The sequence below is a fragment of the Crocodylus siamensis genome, chromosome 1, assembly GCF_052110815.1.
Source record: "Crocodylus siamensis isolate JL-2025a chromosome 1, ASM5211081v1, whole genome shotgun sequence".
Lineage (NCBI taxonomy): Eukaryota > Metazoa > Chordata > Crocodylia > Crocodylidae > Crocodylus > Crocodylus siamensis.
This window is the reverse complement of record NC_143395.1, coordinates 128,826,111-128,841,838: the sequence shown is the minus strand read 5'-3', so window position 1 is coordinate 128,841,838 and position 15,728 is coordinate 128,826,111. Positions and strand designations below refer to the sequence as shown.

The 15,728-nt window shown below is 41.7% G+C and overlaps 1 protein-coding gene and 1 long non-coding RNA gene across 4 annotated transcripts in view; one reads left to right on the top strand and one right to left on the bottom strand.

Moving 5' to 3' along the window:
* LOC149873319 (uncharacterized) overlaps nt 1-13,631 on the top strand; it is a 212,688-nt gene extending 199,057 nt beyond the window's left edge. Inside the window, exons 4-5 of the long non-coding RNA XR_016441802.1 lie at nt 6,594-6,647; nt 13,568-13,631. This is a non-coding gene — a long non-coding RNA (uncharacterized LOC149873319). The remainder of the gene's footprint in view (nt 1-6,593; nt 6,648-13,567) is intronic.
* PACRG (parkin coregulated) overlaps nt 1-15,728 on the bottom strand; it is a 501,797-nt gene that overhangs the window by 161,727 nt on the left and 324,342 nt on the right. For 2 of the 3 annotated variants that reach the window (XM_090042613.1, XM_090042604.1), the window contains exon 5: nt 13,973-14,122. The exons of the other annotated variant lie outside the window; for it this stretch is intronic. In XM_090042613.1, the coding sequence (XP_089898739.1) occupies nt 13,973-14,122 (150 nt within the window). The remainder of the gene's footprint in view (nt 1-13,972; nt 14,123-15,728) is intronic. 3 annotated transcript variants of the gene reach the window in all.

Sequence of the window (15,728 nt, the reverse complement as noted above, 5' to 3'; positions counted from 1 at the left end):
AGGTGTGGGGAGAAGTGGGCATGCCAGAAGAGAGGGACAGGCTACGACTAGATCTGGACAGGTTACAGAGGTGGGCAGATGAGAATAGGATGGGTTTCAACACGGAAAAGTGCAAGGTACTGCACCTGGGGAGGAAGAGCCAGCAGCATACCTACAGGCTGGGGAACTCCCTTCACGTCAGTACAGAGGCAGAAAAGGATCTCGGAGTCGCTATTGATTCTAAGATGAACATGGGTCACCAATGTGGAGATGCGGTCAGGAAGGTTAACTATACCTTGTCATGCATCCATAGCTGCATCACAAGCAGGTCCAAGGAAGTCATCCTCCCCCCCATGCGACATTGGTCAGGCCACAGTTGGAGTACTACATCCAGTTCTGGGAGCTGCACTTCAGGAGGGATGTGGCCAGCATCCAGAGGGTCCAGAGGAGGGCCATTCACGTGATTAGGGGGCAGCAGGGTAGTCCCTATGAGGAGATGCTACAGGACCTGAACCTGTTCAGCCTCCACAAGAGAAGGCTGAGAGGGGATCTGGTGGCCATCTACAAACTGGCCAAGGGGGACCAGCAGGCAATGGGAGAGTCCCTGTTCCCCCAAGCACTACCGGGAGTAACAAGGAATAATGGCCATAAGTTGACCGACTGTAGATTCAGGTTAGCCATCAGGAGGCACTAATTCACAGTCAGGGAGGCCAGGAGCTGGAAACAACTTCCAAGGGAAGTGATGCGCGCTCCTACCCCGGGCATCTTTAAAAGGAGGCTAGACATTCACCTATCCGGGGTTGTTTGACCGCTGCATTCTTTCCTGCCTGTGGCAGGGGGTTGGACTTGATGATCTGATTAGGTCCCTTCTGACCCTACCAACTATGAAAGTATAATTAAAGCACAGAAAAAACTTGATTAATCAAGTCTGTTCCAATGTGTTCTGTTTAGAATACAATGAAGCACATATATAGGCAACCTTTGTGCCCAAAAACTTGTCTAACATCTTTTTCATCTATACTGTTTGTTCAATAAAAGATATCACCAAAAAACCCTTGCTTCTCACATAGTTCCTGGACCATCATATCTACAGCAACACTCCAACCCTACTACTGGGTAGGTAGAGGCTGATAAAAGGATGTGTTAACTTCCTTAGTTAGCTGTGGTGTCAGGGAGCTTGTGTTGTAACCAAAATCCTTGGCTCTCTACTAATGCAGAAAGTGGTCCTGAAGTAAGTGACACTGCCAATGGAAAGATCCTACCTCCATGTAGGGGGATCCTTCAGTGGTGCCTATCTGAAGGCGGGGACCTGGTGTTCAGACTTAAATACCAGTGCCTCTATGAGTGAGAGCTGCTCTTATTAAAGTGCTCAGATCATCACGTCTATCAGTGTCCCCATGCTGAAAAATGGTGGCGGGGCGCTTTAAAACTTGTTGAATGAGTTAGTGCACCCCAACCTCCATTTTTCAGTGCATGGATGCTGATACACTTGATATTGGAGTCTGCTGGAGCACGATAATTACTATGCTTTAGCAGACTCAATTAATTAAGTAATAGTGCGTCGGAGCAGCTTCGATGCATGCGTATAGGTGCCCAAAAGTTTAGACGGTCAGAATTTTTACAGCTCCTTTTATGGTGGAAATACAAGTAGAATCCTGAGCTGATGGTGTCTTTAAAAAATATTATTAATCATTAGTACCGTACACCATTCAGATGTCTTACAAACTAAAGGGGGAAAAGCCAGCAAAGAGATCAGAACCAAAATTCTTCAGGGTCAGGTATAAATTTAAATAAATAATTGTAAAGAGCTAGTTTCCTTCCCTTTTTTTTTCTGGATATTGCTAAGACTTATGCTGTTTTGTTTTCAAATCATTCTACATGATTTAATCTGCAGTTTTTTACAAACTGTTATTGATCACTACTGAATAATATAAATTGATGACATGAAAATATTTTGCTTTATAATGCATACAAATTGAAGTAGCACAGCTGTTAAGAGTGCTTTGATTTGACAGCATATAATAGTTGTTAAAGTAGATCAATGAAACTTTCATTTACCTGACTACACTATACAAAATAAATTTGCTGTGTATTACTGTCTAAGTCTTATTATCAAACAAATTTCTGCTTATAATATTCATTCTGGTGTATGTATAACACAGCATACAATAATCATTTTTACCAAGCTTTGAAGATTCCCTTTTGTCCTTTTTAGTCTTATTTTCTGTCTCCTGTCACAAAAGCACAAGCTTATTCTATTTCTTCTTAAATTTTATTTACTTCAGAAGCCTTACAGATCTATAAAACATAGCTTTGAAAATGAAATATACAGAAAAGGTTTCATGATGCAAAAATGAAAAGAGATTTGAGAGCATGAACTTATTTCCTTTCAGAAGAAATACTCAATGGGCACATCTACATGTGCATATTAATGTGACACAATAAACAAAGGTACTTATCTGGATTTTACTGCTCCTGGGTGCATGTTTAAACATGCACCTGGGACCACAGCCCATTGAGGCTGGCAGCCCTAACTGGAAGGGGCCCCAGGGGTCACCTGCCAGGCTGGGTCTGCTCTGATGCAGCTCATGTTGCTGAGGGGCTGGCTGGGGATTGAGGGTGCTTTAGTGCAGGGCTAGCCAGCAGACAGACTCAGCTCTAAAGTGCCCTCATGTACCAGCCAGCTGGATCAGTGTCTACAGTAAAAAACTCCGCAGCAGGATAGTACTTGTGGGTATGTGTAGATGAAACAGGGGCCCTAAATTCAAGCGGTAGGTTTTAAAAAACACCACTTCAATTTAGGGCTGATTAAACCCCTGTGTCATACACACATCCTGCTGACTTACCTGCCTTTCTGGTGGGGAGGGGAGGGTGAGCTGCTGTCGGGCAGAGTGGTCCCTGGGCTGCAGGGGAGTGGGGGAGCTGGTGCTTCCCTTTGTGGCAGTGGTGGCCACCCCCCAGGCAACACCCACCTACAGGCACCCGGCTTGGGCAGCGCTGGGTGGCACTGCAGTTGCGGAGGGAAGTACCAAGCCCCCCTGCAGCTCAGGTAGGCAGGCAGGCTCCAGGGGTGTGGGAAAAAAAAGATTAGGCTTGCCGCTTTTCTTGGGCGGAGCTGCTTTCCCAGGCTGCTATCAGGCTGCCTGCAGGGCTTCCTGCAGAGTCGTGGAGCTGCACAGAGCCCAGTGCTTTCACTCTGTGGCTGTAGGGGCAGTAAACTAAAACTTCTTGAAGGAGTTATAATTTACTGTGTCAAAAGTTATTTAAGGCGCACTATTCTGCAGAATTTCCTATAGTGGCTGGAATTAATGTGCAATATGCTGCTGAGGAATGCAAACACTGGTGCCATTAAAGTGTTGCAAAAGCATTTAGCCCACTTAAAAATTGTAGTGCATACGGACCTCTCATTTCGTCTACACACAGAATGGATTTACAGTTGTAAAGTTTTTAATAGTTCTAAGTCACTGTATGGTCATCATTATAATTTCTTTTCTGTTCATCACCTGGAAGATTAGCCATCGAGTTCTTATTATATACACTGGGGTTACATATTAAAAGCAAGCAAGCAAAGCAACATCAATAAAACTTGCAATATTAGAAGGCGATATTACAAACTGCTTGTATTTTATCTGTGATTATTTTTGCTTGACCAGTAGAAAATATTATTTCATGCTTGCTTTGTGTTGCCATAAAAGTTAAAAATAACTTTCATGTTGAAGGAAGTATAGCAAGGCAGCTGGATGCTGCATTCTGTGTTTTCCTTCTCAAAGGTGATTCCTTAAAAAAGTAATTGCATAGAAAACTGTGGAAAGGATAGTACAAGTATTTCTTAGGGTTACACTTAAATTTCTATAATAACACTTTTTTAGTTTCTCATAATGTTCTTCAATTAAAGTCAGCTGAAATGAAGGCCAAGCTTCAGGCCACATGTCTAAAAGACATTTCTTTTGTATTACAATATTCTCTACTCAGTGGGCTTGTTTGTACATGTGCTTTAATGTGCAGTAAAGTATTTTACTGCTCATTAAAGTGCCATAGAAAAAACTGTGGCATTATTCTAATGTGCAGTCAAATAGTCTACTGTGCACTAAATGTCACTAAAAGCATGCAAATATGTTGCTGTGCATTAGTGCAGTCTGATGCGCATTAATTTAGTACCTCAGGGCATTTGTACACATGCTTGTGCTGCAGTACTGGGCACTTTTAAAAGTTCCCGGTGCTGTGGCACATGCATTTGTATAAACAGCAAAATGCACGTCAGTGCTGAGAAAATGGCAGTGGCAGTGTTTTAGTTCAAAAGCAAACCGTTGCCATTTTCTCGGCACTAATGTGCATTTCACCGTTTATACACATGTATGCACTGCAACACTAGGCACGTCAGCTCGCACGCAGAGCAGACTCAATTAATCGAGTCTGCTTTGACGTGCCAGATTTCCAGCACATCAGAGGAGACAACTGTATGTATATAAATGCCCTCACACTGGTGGTACTAAATTTAATGCATCTTAGAAAAGGCGCATTGATGCATATGTAGATGCACCTAGAGTCAGTTAAAAGGTGCATTTTTTAAGTTTAAGAAACTAAGTTTGGTACAGTATTTTTAAATGTATAAACATTTAAATGCATTTCTATAGCAGAAATTTTCTATTGCTAATATCTGCATACCCCTTTGGAGTAATTTATTTTATGGATTTGCCCATGTTAAACATTCAGTTCTCATATTAGCCAACTGTTTTTGAGAGGATCTCATCACAAGTATTCTCTCTAATGCACTGGATGTAAAGAACTGGGCCTCCTGTCTTTTGGGGACAGGCATCTCATGAACAAAGGGGTTTTTGATGCCTGTTGCATTGAAAGAAGAAATAACCAGAGGCCGCAGGGGATTTGGGGTGAGAGCCAGTGGGTTCTGTGTGGAGCACATATGCAGCAGTGTGGGGCCAGATACATAGCCGGGGGGCAAGTGTCAAGACACCTAAGTATTAGAACAGATGTTGGGTAAGACGTCATAAGCCAAGCTTGTTAAAGGAGGCTGGTGGCAGAAAGACTTAAGGATATATGCCTGCAAGAGGTTTGAGTTTTGAGCTTGTACACATGTACTATGCAGAGAGCTCCTCAACCAATGCCATGACAATAGGATTGAGGTCTGAATGGTAGGATCTTAGGTACAGAACTTAATTTTTACTTTAAGGAATGGTAGATTAGAAGGGGTATTCATAATTACTCTAGTACCTTCCTGCTTTACACTCTCCACTAGGAGGTCAGTTAGGACTGTCTATGTTGATCTATGTTGTAGCTGTTGAAGATATTCTAACAAAGATATTTACAGCTTTTCCCTTCTTCAAGACCTGGTAATAGCCTCTTTATCTTGAGCCATACATTTAAGTGTGTACTGGGAAATAACCTGGTGTTAGAAAGTCAAAGGCCTAAATGCTGAAGCTCATCACTTCTTGCTTCTAATTTGGGTTTTTTCTGGCATTCTACAAAGCACATGAAAAAAACCTGGTGAACTGCAGAACACTAGTGACTCTAACAGGTGGGGTTAACTGTACTGCCACTACTGTAGCGTCTGATCCCTTAAATCTGGCCATGGGAAACAGGCGTACCCTTTAGGAAGTTATTTTGCATCTACTGCATCTCCCTCTTCTTCAAGTTTTCTGTTTTCCTTCTAATACCAATTCAATACAATGCAATGAATAGCACTTATAAAACAGAGAAACTTCAAACAAAATTTCTGATGAACTAGAAGGAAACTGATCAGAATTAGAAAAGAGTAAATGTTTGGTTGTTCAATTCAGCCTCTGAGAACAGCTACCGATTTCATCACATTGTTTGTTATTTTAAGTTACTGAATAAATTTGGCAAATAGCTTTTCGCCTGCCAATTGCGTGAAAAAATATATTGAACATATTTTTGATATCTGTAATTCAGGATATGTTGATTTGTTTCAGTTGACACGTTGGTCACATGATATTTTTCTGTTCTCCAAATGGATATGTCTTGTTTTCAATGTCAGCATATATGTTTACAAACCTAGATTAATTTTTACTTAATAGTTTCCAGTCAATAGTCTCTTTTTAAATTCTCTATTTCCACAAGAATTCCTGACACATATTCACCCAGATGAAATCAAAATATTTTCTACTCCACAATTGTGGAAATTCAAAGCACAGAATATATATCTGAATTTCTCATATGTAAACTGTCTATTTTCTGCCCACCAGACTCTAGCCCTAAAATGTATCTGCATACCTAAATTTATTGTTCAATATCAATTTTCATTACAATATGTTCTTTCACATACTGTTCTAAAAATCATGGAATAGAATTATGGAATTCAGAAAACAGAATCAAGATTATTTCTGTCATAGATAAAATTACAAAACAAATGGAGCAATATACTTCATTTAGAGAAAAGTTATACTGAGGGAAGTTGATAGGCACTGATGATGAGTTTCCAGGTAAAGATTTGACAAAAAATAATCTCAACTACCTTCAGGTACAGATGATGAGCCCTTAAGACCAAATGCCTAAACCAGCCTCTCTCCAAAGCCACGTGGGAGTAATGACATCATAAAAAATGCTCAGTACTTTAATAATTCTGACTATCTTTGCAGGAGATGCAGCCATGTGAAGACACAAACAAGCAGGACAACACAACAGATATAAAGGTACATGTTTTTTAAAGATAGTAGGGTTCATGAACATAATTAGATAGAAAAGACATTGGTTCATGCCATGAGAGTCTGAAAATGCACTGTATGTTTAAAATAAAGGTTATGTCATCTGGAGGGAAGCAGATGAGCATAAAATGTGGCAAAATGGTAAAAAAAAAATTCCTCTGGGGAAGAGAAGCAGCAGCTCTTTAGCATGTTCATTCCCTTTGTGAACTAGATTCACCACTCTCTTAATGCCACTACATAAATGGTGACAAGTATCCCAACAGAAGTGATTAGAGGTCAGTGAGGAATTACCTCTGTACCTGGGAACTGTTGGAATAGTCTAGTAGCGTAAATATGGGTGGGCGAGCTGGTCTGAAGCCCTGGGCACTGCCTAAGAGGGGTGCTGGAATGGAATTGAGTGACTCCCTTCCCCTATTTACCTATTGCACCCTGTACCTGCCTTTCACAGGCTCCAGCTATGTCAGCAGGGAGGGCAAAGGAGGAGGAGGAGCAGCAGTGCATAGTATGGGGTCAGCAGCTGCTTCGGGGAGGGAGAATTTCAACTGCTTTGTGCTGCTGACACATGTCAAGCAGTGAAAAAAACAGATTTTTGGCAGGGATAAAAGGAGGTAATGTCTCTCAGCCCAACAGCCGTGAGCCTCTGGCCACTACTCCTACGCCATGTGCTGCCACCACCCACAGTACTGGACAGTTATGTCTCTGGAACAGTCCACCTCCTATGCCAACTGCTACACTGGGCTAACGTAAGGAAGAAAGTATGTCATGTTCCTTGAGAAGGGCTGGAGAAGTAGGAGATGAGGAAAGGCAGAGTAGAGCTCTGCTATGTCCGAATCTCCTCTGATGTAAGGTTCCTGAGGAACCCTATCCCAGTGAGGTAACTTAGGTCTCCTGTGGTGCAACACAAACTTGTGTTAGGGTCATATGGCTCTAGATCAGGAGTTCTCAATCCTTGGGCTGTGGCCCAGTGCCAGGCCACAGTGGGTTGGCTGCCAGTCTGCAGATTGGTTGGCTGCTGGGCAGGGTGGGGTGGGGAGGGGGTGGGATCCTTACCTGTCTTTTGGCCAGAAATTTGGGCCTTGGTTGGCTGTGACTGCTGGGCTGTGGTTTGCGGGGCCATGGCATAAAAGCTTTGGGAACCCCTGCTCTAGATGAAGAAACTACAACTGGCTGCCTCTCCCAGCATCCCCATTCTGCCTATTCTGTGCGTGAACTGAATGCAGAAAAAAAGGATTTATCATTATGGATCTCCACAAGTGGGTAGAGTGGGGAAGCAGATGCTCTGTGAAACATGTTCCTCATTGAACCTGGGAAATATCCAGTCAGGTAATTTCCAAGAGGGAGACAATACTACTTGAAACAGCATCTACACATCTCTGTTCTAGCTTCTATCCACCTCACCCAGTAAATGAGGTAATACATAACTATGTACAGGGGAACTGATGAAAGAAAGAAACGGGGCAACCAGAGTTATGGCACACAGAGCACTGCAAGGTAGAGGGGACGAGCGAATCCATTCTGGAAAATAGACTGAGACTGGTTGATGGTTGATTTTATTTCTACATCTCTTCTCAAGCTTCCAGGAATCAGAAGACTGTATGCATGGTCCTCTCCACAATCCATAATTTCCTCTTCATATTGGAGCACAGAGTGGCCTGCTATAAGTTCCATGTCTGCTTTTTGCACATTTATATGGGAAGAAATGATATGACTCAAAATCATCAGAAAAGTTGAGCCTAATTCTAATCTCAGGTCTTAATTTCCCTATTATAAATCCTGAATGGATGTTGCTCAACAATGGATTTTAAGGCGTTTAACAAACAAAGCTAGGTGAAGATATTGCTGTGGGGGGACAGAGGTCCTTTGCCTTATGTTGGTATTTTTCTACCTCCCTTTTAAGTTTTTTTAGTTTTTTGTCATTCTCCTGTTTTATAAGTTATTTTGTTCAGTTATTATAAACTTCCCTGAGCCTTTGATGGGAAGGGCAGCATATAAATTGAATGAATGAATGAACAAAACCAGTGTAAGATTAAAATCAGACATAAGGTTTACAAGTGGACCGTGGCTGAATTAGGTTCTACATTCTAAACTGAAAATCCCAATTCCATTTTTATTTGAAAAATTAGAATACATATGAAATAAGAAAAACATTGTCTCAAGATTTTGGGGAGAATAAAAAATGAATATTTAATTTGCTTTCAATTTATTTTCAAACAAGTAAAGGCATATGCTGTCTTTAAAATGACACTTTGAAAAATGAAAATCTTAAGATACAAGAGAGAGAAATTATGTGAGACCTCTACATGCTTTATTGTTCCCTGTGGCTGCATCTACAGATTCAATTAACATGAAGCAATAAACTCTGGCACAGTTTGTGCCAGAGTCAGCTGCTCTCAGGCACAGTGTCTACATGTGCTCATGGGACTGTAACAGTTTGAGCACAAGCAGATCAACCCCAGGCTGGCAGTGGGCCTGATGGGTCAGCCCCAGGCTCCTCGTAGAGGCATTGGACAGTGGAGGAGCTGGCCGGGGAAGAGAGTGCTAAAGTGTGAAGCTGTGTGGCACGCATGCAGGCATCCCCTGTGCTTTAGCGAGCCCCAGTCACTGCCTACATGTGCATTTCAGTTCACATAATTACTCAGCTGTAGGATAGTACTGTTAGAGATAGTACTATCCTATGGCAGAGTTAATGAATTTACTGTGTCCTAATACCAGGACACATGTAGACAATGACACTACTGCGGAGCTAATTAGCGACTCCATAGTAAAACCCAAAAGTAGATGCACCCAGTTTTATCACTCAAAACATTTGAACAACTATTTATAATTTCTAAACAAAATAAACTGCGAGCTTAGATGGGAAATTAAAATTTCAGTTTACAGAGAATATTCATGGCCACATCATGAGCTGAAAACAAGGCTAATGGAAATGCTTGAAAGTCTCAATTCCTGGAAATAAGAAACCTTCACAACTGAGATGTTTCTGTGAGAAGTTTAGGTTTCAATGAAACAGTTTTTTCTATGAAAAAAAAAATCCTGACTAGCTTTACTAGGATGTGCTGTTGGTCAAGGCAATTTCCTTTCTGGCAGAAATCAACATTAACTGTCTACTTAGAACTCTCTCCTGTTGACTATGTCAGGGGAATGAGTAACAGGACTGATAAATTGCTATAGGACTGAAAATTGCTATTACACATTTCCCTGCTGTACTCAAGGCAGAAATATCCAGCAGAATATACTGCAGCCCCTGTTTCTTCTACATGGAGAAGAGGAAAGAAGAGTGTAGATTTCTTTTCTACTATTTTCAGCTCTGAGGACAGATAGCAAAGAATCCAGCCTGGATAAGTCCCCAATCCATGCACAGAATTGTGAAAAAAAGACTGGTGAAACTTCTCTGGCTCAGTCCTCCACCATGCATACAGGAGAAGGAAAAATTAGTGAGAGAACCAAACACCTTCCAGCCATCAAGAATATGGGGAAGGAACAAAAAGAAAGGGCCCTCCAGGGAAAGAAACAAGGACACTTTCCACAGTTCTAGCACATAATACTGAATAGACTGATAGTTTCATATGTTTGGGCCCTTAAACACAACTATTATCTACTTAATACACATCACTACACAAGCAGAAAAATCAAATTCATTCCACTTAAGACAAAATATTGTTTCAATTAACTGTGTTAATTCTGGGCCCTTAGATTTTGCTTTAGGCTTTTTCCTTTAGCCCCCACCCTCCCTCCATCTTGTGTGCAACACCTTATTGGGAAACAAGATTTTATATATGAGAAAGGGAAATTCTTAGCGTTAGAGGATATTTGCAATTCATGGTGCTCAACTCTGTGTTTTTTTTTCCTACAGATCTCAGTTTGAAATCAGAGTACACATACTAAATCACTCTGCCTCCTTACAGAATTTTTAATTGAGATGCAGTGTAAAAACACTTGTTACATAATTAAAATTAGAAACTACAAAACTAAACCATTCATACAGTCACAGAATGTGTTACTACTGCATTCAGTACGAGCAACAAAAATATAGCAAATAGCAGTAAATCCTGTTCCTTTTGTCTGCTGAGTATGATGAATCCATGGTTAGATTTTCAGGTTGCTTTTTTTTAAGTTCATTCATGGAAAACAAATATTAAGTTTTAAGTTTAGCTGGATACCAGAAAGCAAACCTTGTTATGTGTCAGACAAACTTTGGAAAACTTATTTATATACCATTCATTTGTATGCATATTTGTGTCCAAGGTGCGCCACTAACAATGAACAAGAACTTTCTTTACCATTTAACCAAAGCCATTTCAACAAGCTGACTTGGAAAAGCTCACAACATACTTAGTGAGCCTTCTACAATTTAGAAGGGACACCATTTGCAAATTAAATTATAGCATTCCTTTTCATGTGCTGTATTTGGCCTCAGATCTATGATGTCACTATTATGGACGCTGGTGTTCACAAAGAGCATAGCTCAAATGCAAGATTCAAACACAGAAATGTTTTTATTGCTGTCCTACATCTTTCAGCCTCTAGACACCCACAGTTCTCTTCCTTGCTATTTTGTCCTATCTGTTCTCTGTCTCTACATTTTACTGCAATGTGTTCACTGCTTATACAGGGTCATTTACATGTAATCTTATAAATAAATACAAGTGTAAATGTTAGGCCTATGTGAATAGGGAAGTATTCGGTTTGGATTTGGCTGATTCAGAGGACAGTGACTCGATTCAGAGATTCGGATCATGGTCCTGAATTGATTTGGCTGAATCAGCTTTGGAAGATTTGGCGCTGATTAGGAGATAGTTGGTGATTTGGATTGGCTGGGGAGAGGCAGGCACAGCCAGGTACCTGCAGGTTCTCCCACAACTCCTCCGAGTGTGCCTGGCTCCCCCGGGCAGGGGGAGATGCGGGAGAAGCCCCCACGGCTACTCTGCCTGGCCCAGCCTCCCAGCATTTTAAAAAGAAAACAGGCCCTGTACTCACCAGCAACTGGAGTGGTGATGGGGCCTTTGGATGTTGGTGGCAGAGCACCCCCACGCAGCATGAGGAAGCAGGGATTGCCCTCCCCCATCTGACACCTGCATGGCAGATGCCACATGGCACGGCTCAGCAGGGTATTTCGCTCTGTCTGGGAGCTGGGGCCACTGTGGCTGAGCACTGTCAGGCTCCGGCTGATGTGTGGACCTGCCCCAGCTCTCAGGTGAATCAACTGGCGGCTGGAAAATTGAACATGGAGCTGGGGAATCGAGCTGGGAGCTGGGGTTTGAACCAGTTTGATTCCCCAGCTTCCCGATTCAATTTGCCTGGGAGCTGGGGGAACTCCATGTGTGAACTAGAGCCCGGCAGCCCTCAGTCCCAGCTCCCAGACAGTGTGCAGTGCCCTGCCTAGCCACGCTGCCGCCATGCCAGTGTGATCCCTGCTGCATCCCACTGCCCTGCACTGCATGGGGAGGACTCTGCCATGATCACCCAGAGGCCCCAGTCACTGCTCCTGCAGCCGGTAAGTGTGGGGCTTTTTTTGTTGTTTTTTTTTTTTTAACATGCCAGGTGGCTGGGCCAGTGCAGGGGATGGGGCCAGGCAGCACAGCCATGGGGGCTTCTCCTGTGGCTCCCCCAGCTCTGCATACCTCTGTCCTGGCAGGGGAAGCCGTGGGGGCTCTGCCCTGCTGCCACATGCCCAGCTGGCACAAGGGGGAGGACAGGGAGGCGATGCAGGCATGGCTTCCTCTGGGCGACAGCAGGGCATAACCCCCGTTCCCAGCGCTGCCACGCCCACATCAGCGCTGGGAAGCGGGGCTCTGCCCTGCCATTGCTTGCCAGGTGGTGTGGGATGCAGGTGCAGCAGAACTGGGAGTGGGGGTCTGCCCTGCTGCCACTTGCCCCGTTCCACCTGGAGCTAGCTACGCCCACATCCCACTGTCCCCAGCCCCAGCTGGGCAAGCAACAGTAAAGCAGAGCCCACGGTCCCAGTGCTGCTGCGCCTGCATCTCGCACTTCCCTCCCCGGGTAATGCAAAACTGAGCAGCTTGACCCCCAGCCCCAGGCTCAATCCCTCCCTCCCTCCCCCCTCTCCCTACCCTAACAGGTTTACTCACTGGAGGCAGGTGTCAGCTGCCTGTTTAGTCTATGGGCCAAATTTCCGAATCGGCTGAATCTTTTTCCAAAGCTTTTCCAAATTGATTCAGATGCTTTGAATCAATTTGGAGCTTTTACTTGGTCTCCTGATTTGATTTGGATTCCAAGATTCTCCTTTAAATTGAATCAGCTACCAATTACTACTATATGACAACCCTACTAAATTTCATTAGATTCTCCAAGTTAGAAATTTAGGACAGACATTTCTGCATGTTTCAAACAAATGTAGAAATAAGTATAATGCAAAAATATAGTTTAACAGGAGGTAACCCACTAGATAGCTGCTGAAATGCAGTGAGTGTCCTGGACATTCTGCTGGTATTATAAGACTTATTTGCATGGTTGTCAGGAATTAACTTATTTTAATCTATAGGACTGTGTGTGAATAGCATAAAACTTCAAAGTCTAAGTCAGTAACTTAGCAGTTGGTTGATCAGATAATATGCCTAGACATTTACTACAGGAAAAAGATGATTAGAAAGCAGTTTGAAGAAAGGACATACAGTTAGGCCCATGTGTATGAAAATGTTGTAATAAATAATAATACTCCTGGCAGTGCCATATTTCTCTTAAAAACTAAAACTACAATAGAATTTTGCACTACAAAACAAAAAAGTTTCAAATGTGCAGCATGAGGTGATTCTAAATTTCTCCACAATAACTCCAAATTGTGCTGCTTGCTACTGATATTTTAACTTCAGCATTTGGAATAACAAGGAGATCTCTTGTACATCAAATTGAATACAACAATTAATAATTTTCTTGTTATTGTCTCCTAGACCAATAACAGATGGAATGAACTTTATTGGCATGAAACTTAAAGAACAGAATCAGAAAGTGGACTTATAACTTACATGTTGAAAAGAAAAAAAAAACCTTTGCAATTTATTAATGTATTCAGAAGACTGTTACAAAACTTTACAATTTAATTATTGGAAGATTACAGAACTGCTTCAGTGCTTCTGTACTGTGTTAAATAAGCCGTACGTGCAAGGAGTAATAAATGAAATTGTTAATTTTACTGCATCCTTAGGGAATAGCAGGGGGGCTACATTATTTAGAGCTCCAAATGGATTTGGGTTTATATGCAGTAATAAATCCTAACTACATTGTTAATTAACCCTGCCTCAAGCCCTTTTTTGCCTTAGGGGTTGAAAGACACAGTGACTGCTAGGATAACTCACCATTCATATTCTTAAAGATGTTTAGGACTGGGAGAATTTGACGATAATAGGGCACCAAGGCCTCCCCCACTGAGTCAGCTGACATAACCAGGTGCTGGAGGACTTTCAGCGTGATGCAGATGACCTGTCGGTTACGAAGGTTCAGTGCATCTGTGATGTAGAAAGGAAGACAGGCAGAAAGTAGAAGAATTAATTTCTAGAATGTAAAAGGGAGGGGAAGAAGCCCTCTAATGGACAAATTTAATTAAACTGTACTCTGCTGGGGATTGTAAGTGGGCCTTTATTAGCCCAGCTTTGAAAGATCCCAAAGATGGATTGCATCCCCAATGTTATAAAACATTGCCTTGTCTGATTGTTATTTGTTCCCACAATTTGTGCTGACTCCTCACTAACCCCAAGAATGCAGCTCATTATTCCCTAATGCTTCCTATGCAATACTGTTCTGGTCCCAAAAAAAATCTCTCAGTAAGTACCATTGGGGTCAATGGAACTGCAACTGCAAGACAACCTGTGAAGGTTGACAACAGATACATTCTAATGCAACAATTAGCCTGTTTGTGAGCTTGTGCCCATTTGCTTAGCAATCGTTTTATTCATTTAATTTGACAATTCTTGCTATTCTGAGAACTATTACAATGAAGTAAATGTTTATAGGGGGAAGCAAAAAAACCAACAACAAAAAACAACTGTAGGCTTCTTTTAAAAGACAAGCATTCTGGAAAAACAGAAAAGAAAGAAAGATTCTATCTTGCCTATTTGAGATTTCTCAGTACTTACAGCTGAATTTCCTCTTTGCTTTCAGTCTCATGCTTTCAATTTTATGACTTTATGACATCTCATAAATGGTTTTTGTCTCTGTTCCTTCCTGGTTTTAATAATACTAGAAAAACTAGTTTGTGTCCTCCATTGTAATTCAAAATGTATCATACTTGAAAAATATTTATCTATTGGTTATGCAAAATTCCTCCAGTTATAAAGTCTCCTCCAAAATTCCTTCATGTGGGAGTAATTACCACATGTAATACACTACAATAAATTGATCTCATTCTCTGTTACCCTGTACATTGCATAGACCTTTAAACCTGTGCAAATGTGGGGAATGGGAGGGTAGGGAGGCAGAGAGTTAGTAAAAAATGCTAGCATTTTTGAAAAATAAGACAAGTACTATATTTATTTGAATATAAGATGACTGAATAGAAGATAACTCCCCCAGTAATTAGAATCTATATATGGAAAATTTATAAATTTGTTATACTTTGAGGTATGGAATGTCATTATTGGAGGTCTGGCTTGAATTTGTCCCCTTCTGGTGCAATAGGAAGGGAAATAAATTTGAGGAAAGTCAGACGGCCCCCTTGCAACTTCTTTCCCCTACAACCTCTTCTCCCTCACCCCATTACTAGTAGACCCCACTCTCCTTGAGCACATGGAAGTGAGAAACAAATTTGGAAACAATGACATTGAAATAAACATGCCTGTAGGAGTTTTCATATAGGTAAATTACTATAGGTATTCATAAACTTAGTTCATCCAGAATTGAGGCATTTTTCCATTTTTGAAACTGCCACAAATTCTAGCACAAATACTACATAAACATACTATCAAATAGCACTTTGTTCCTACTTACATATATAATATAAGCTTTGCATGGTATTACTCCAAAGCCAAAAAACTCATAACTTACCATCCAGTTCATTGTGCTGGGCCCCAGCAGAATCAACAGCATTTCAGGCCATGCTGATCCCAGCACTGCTCA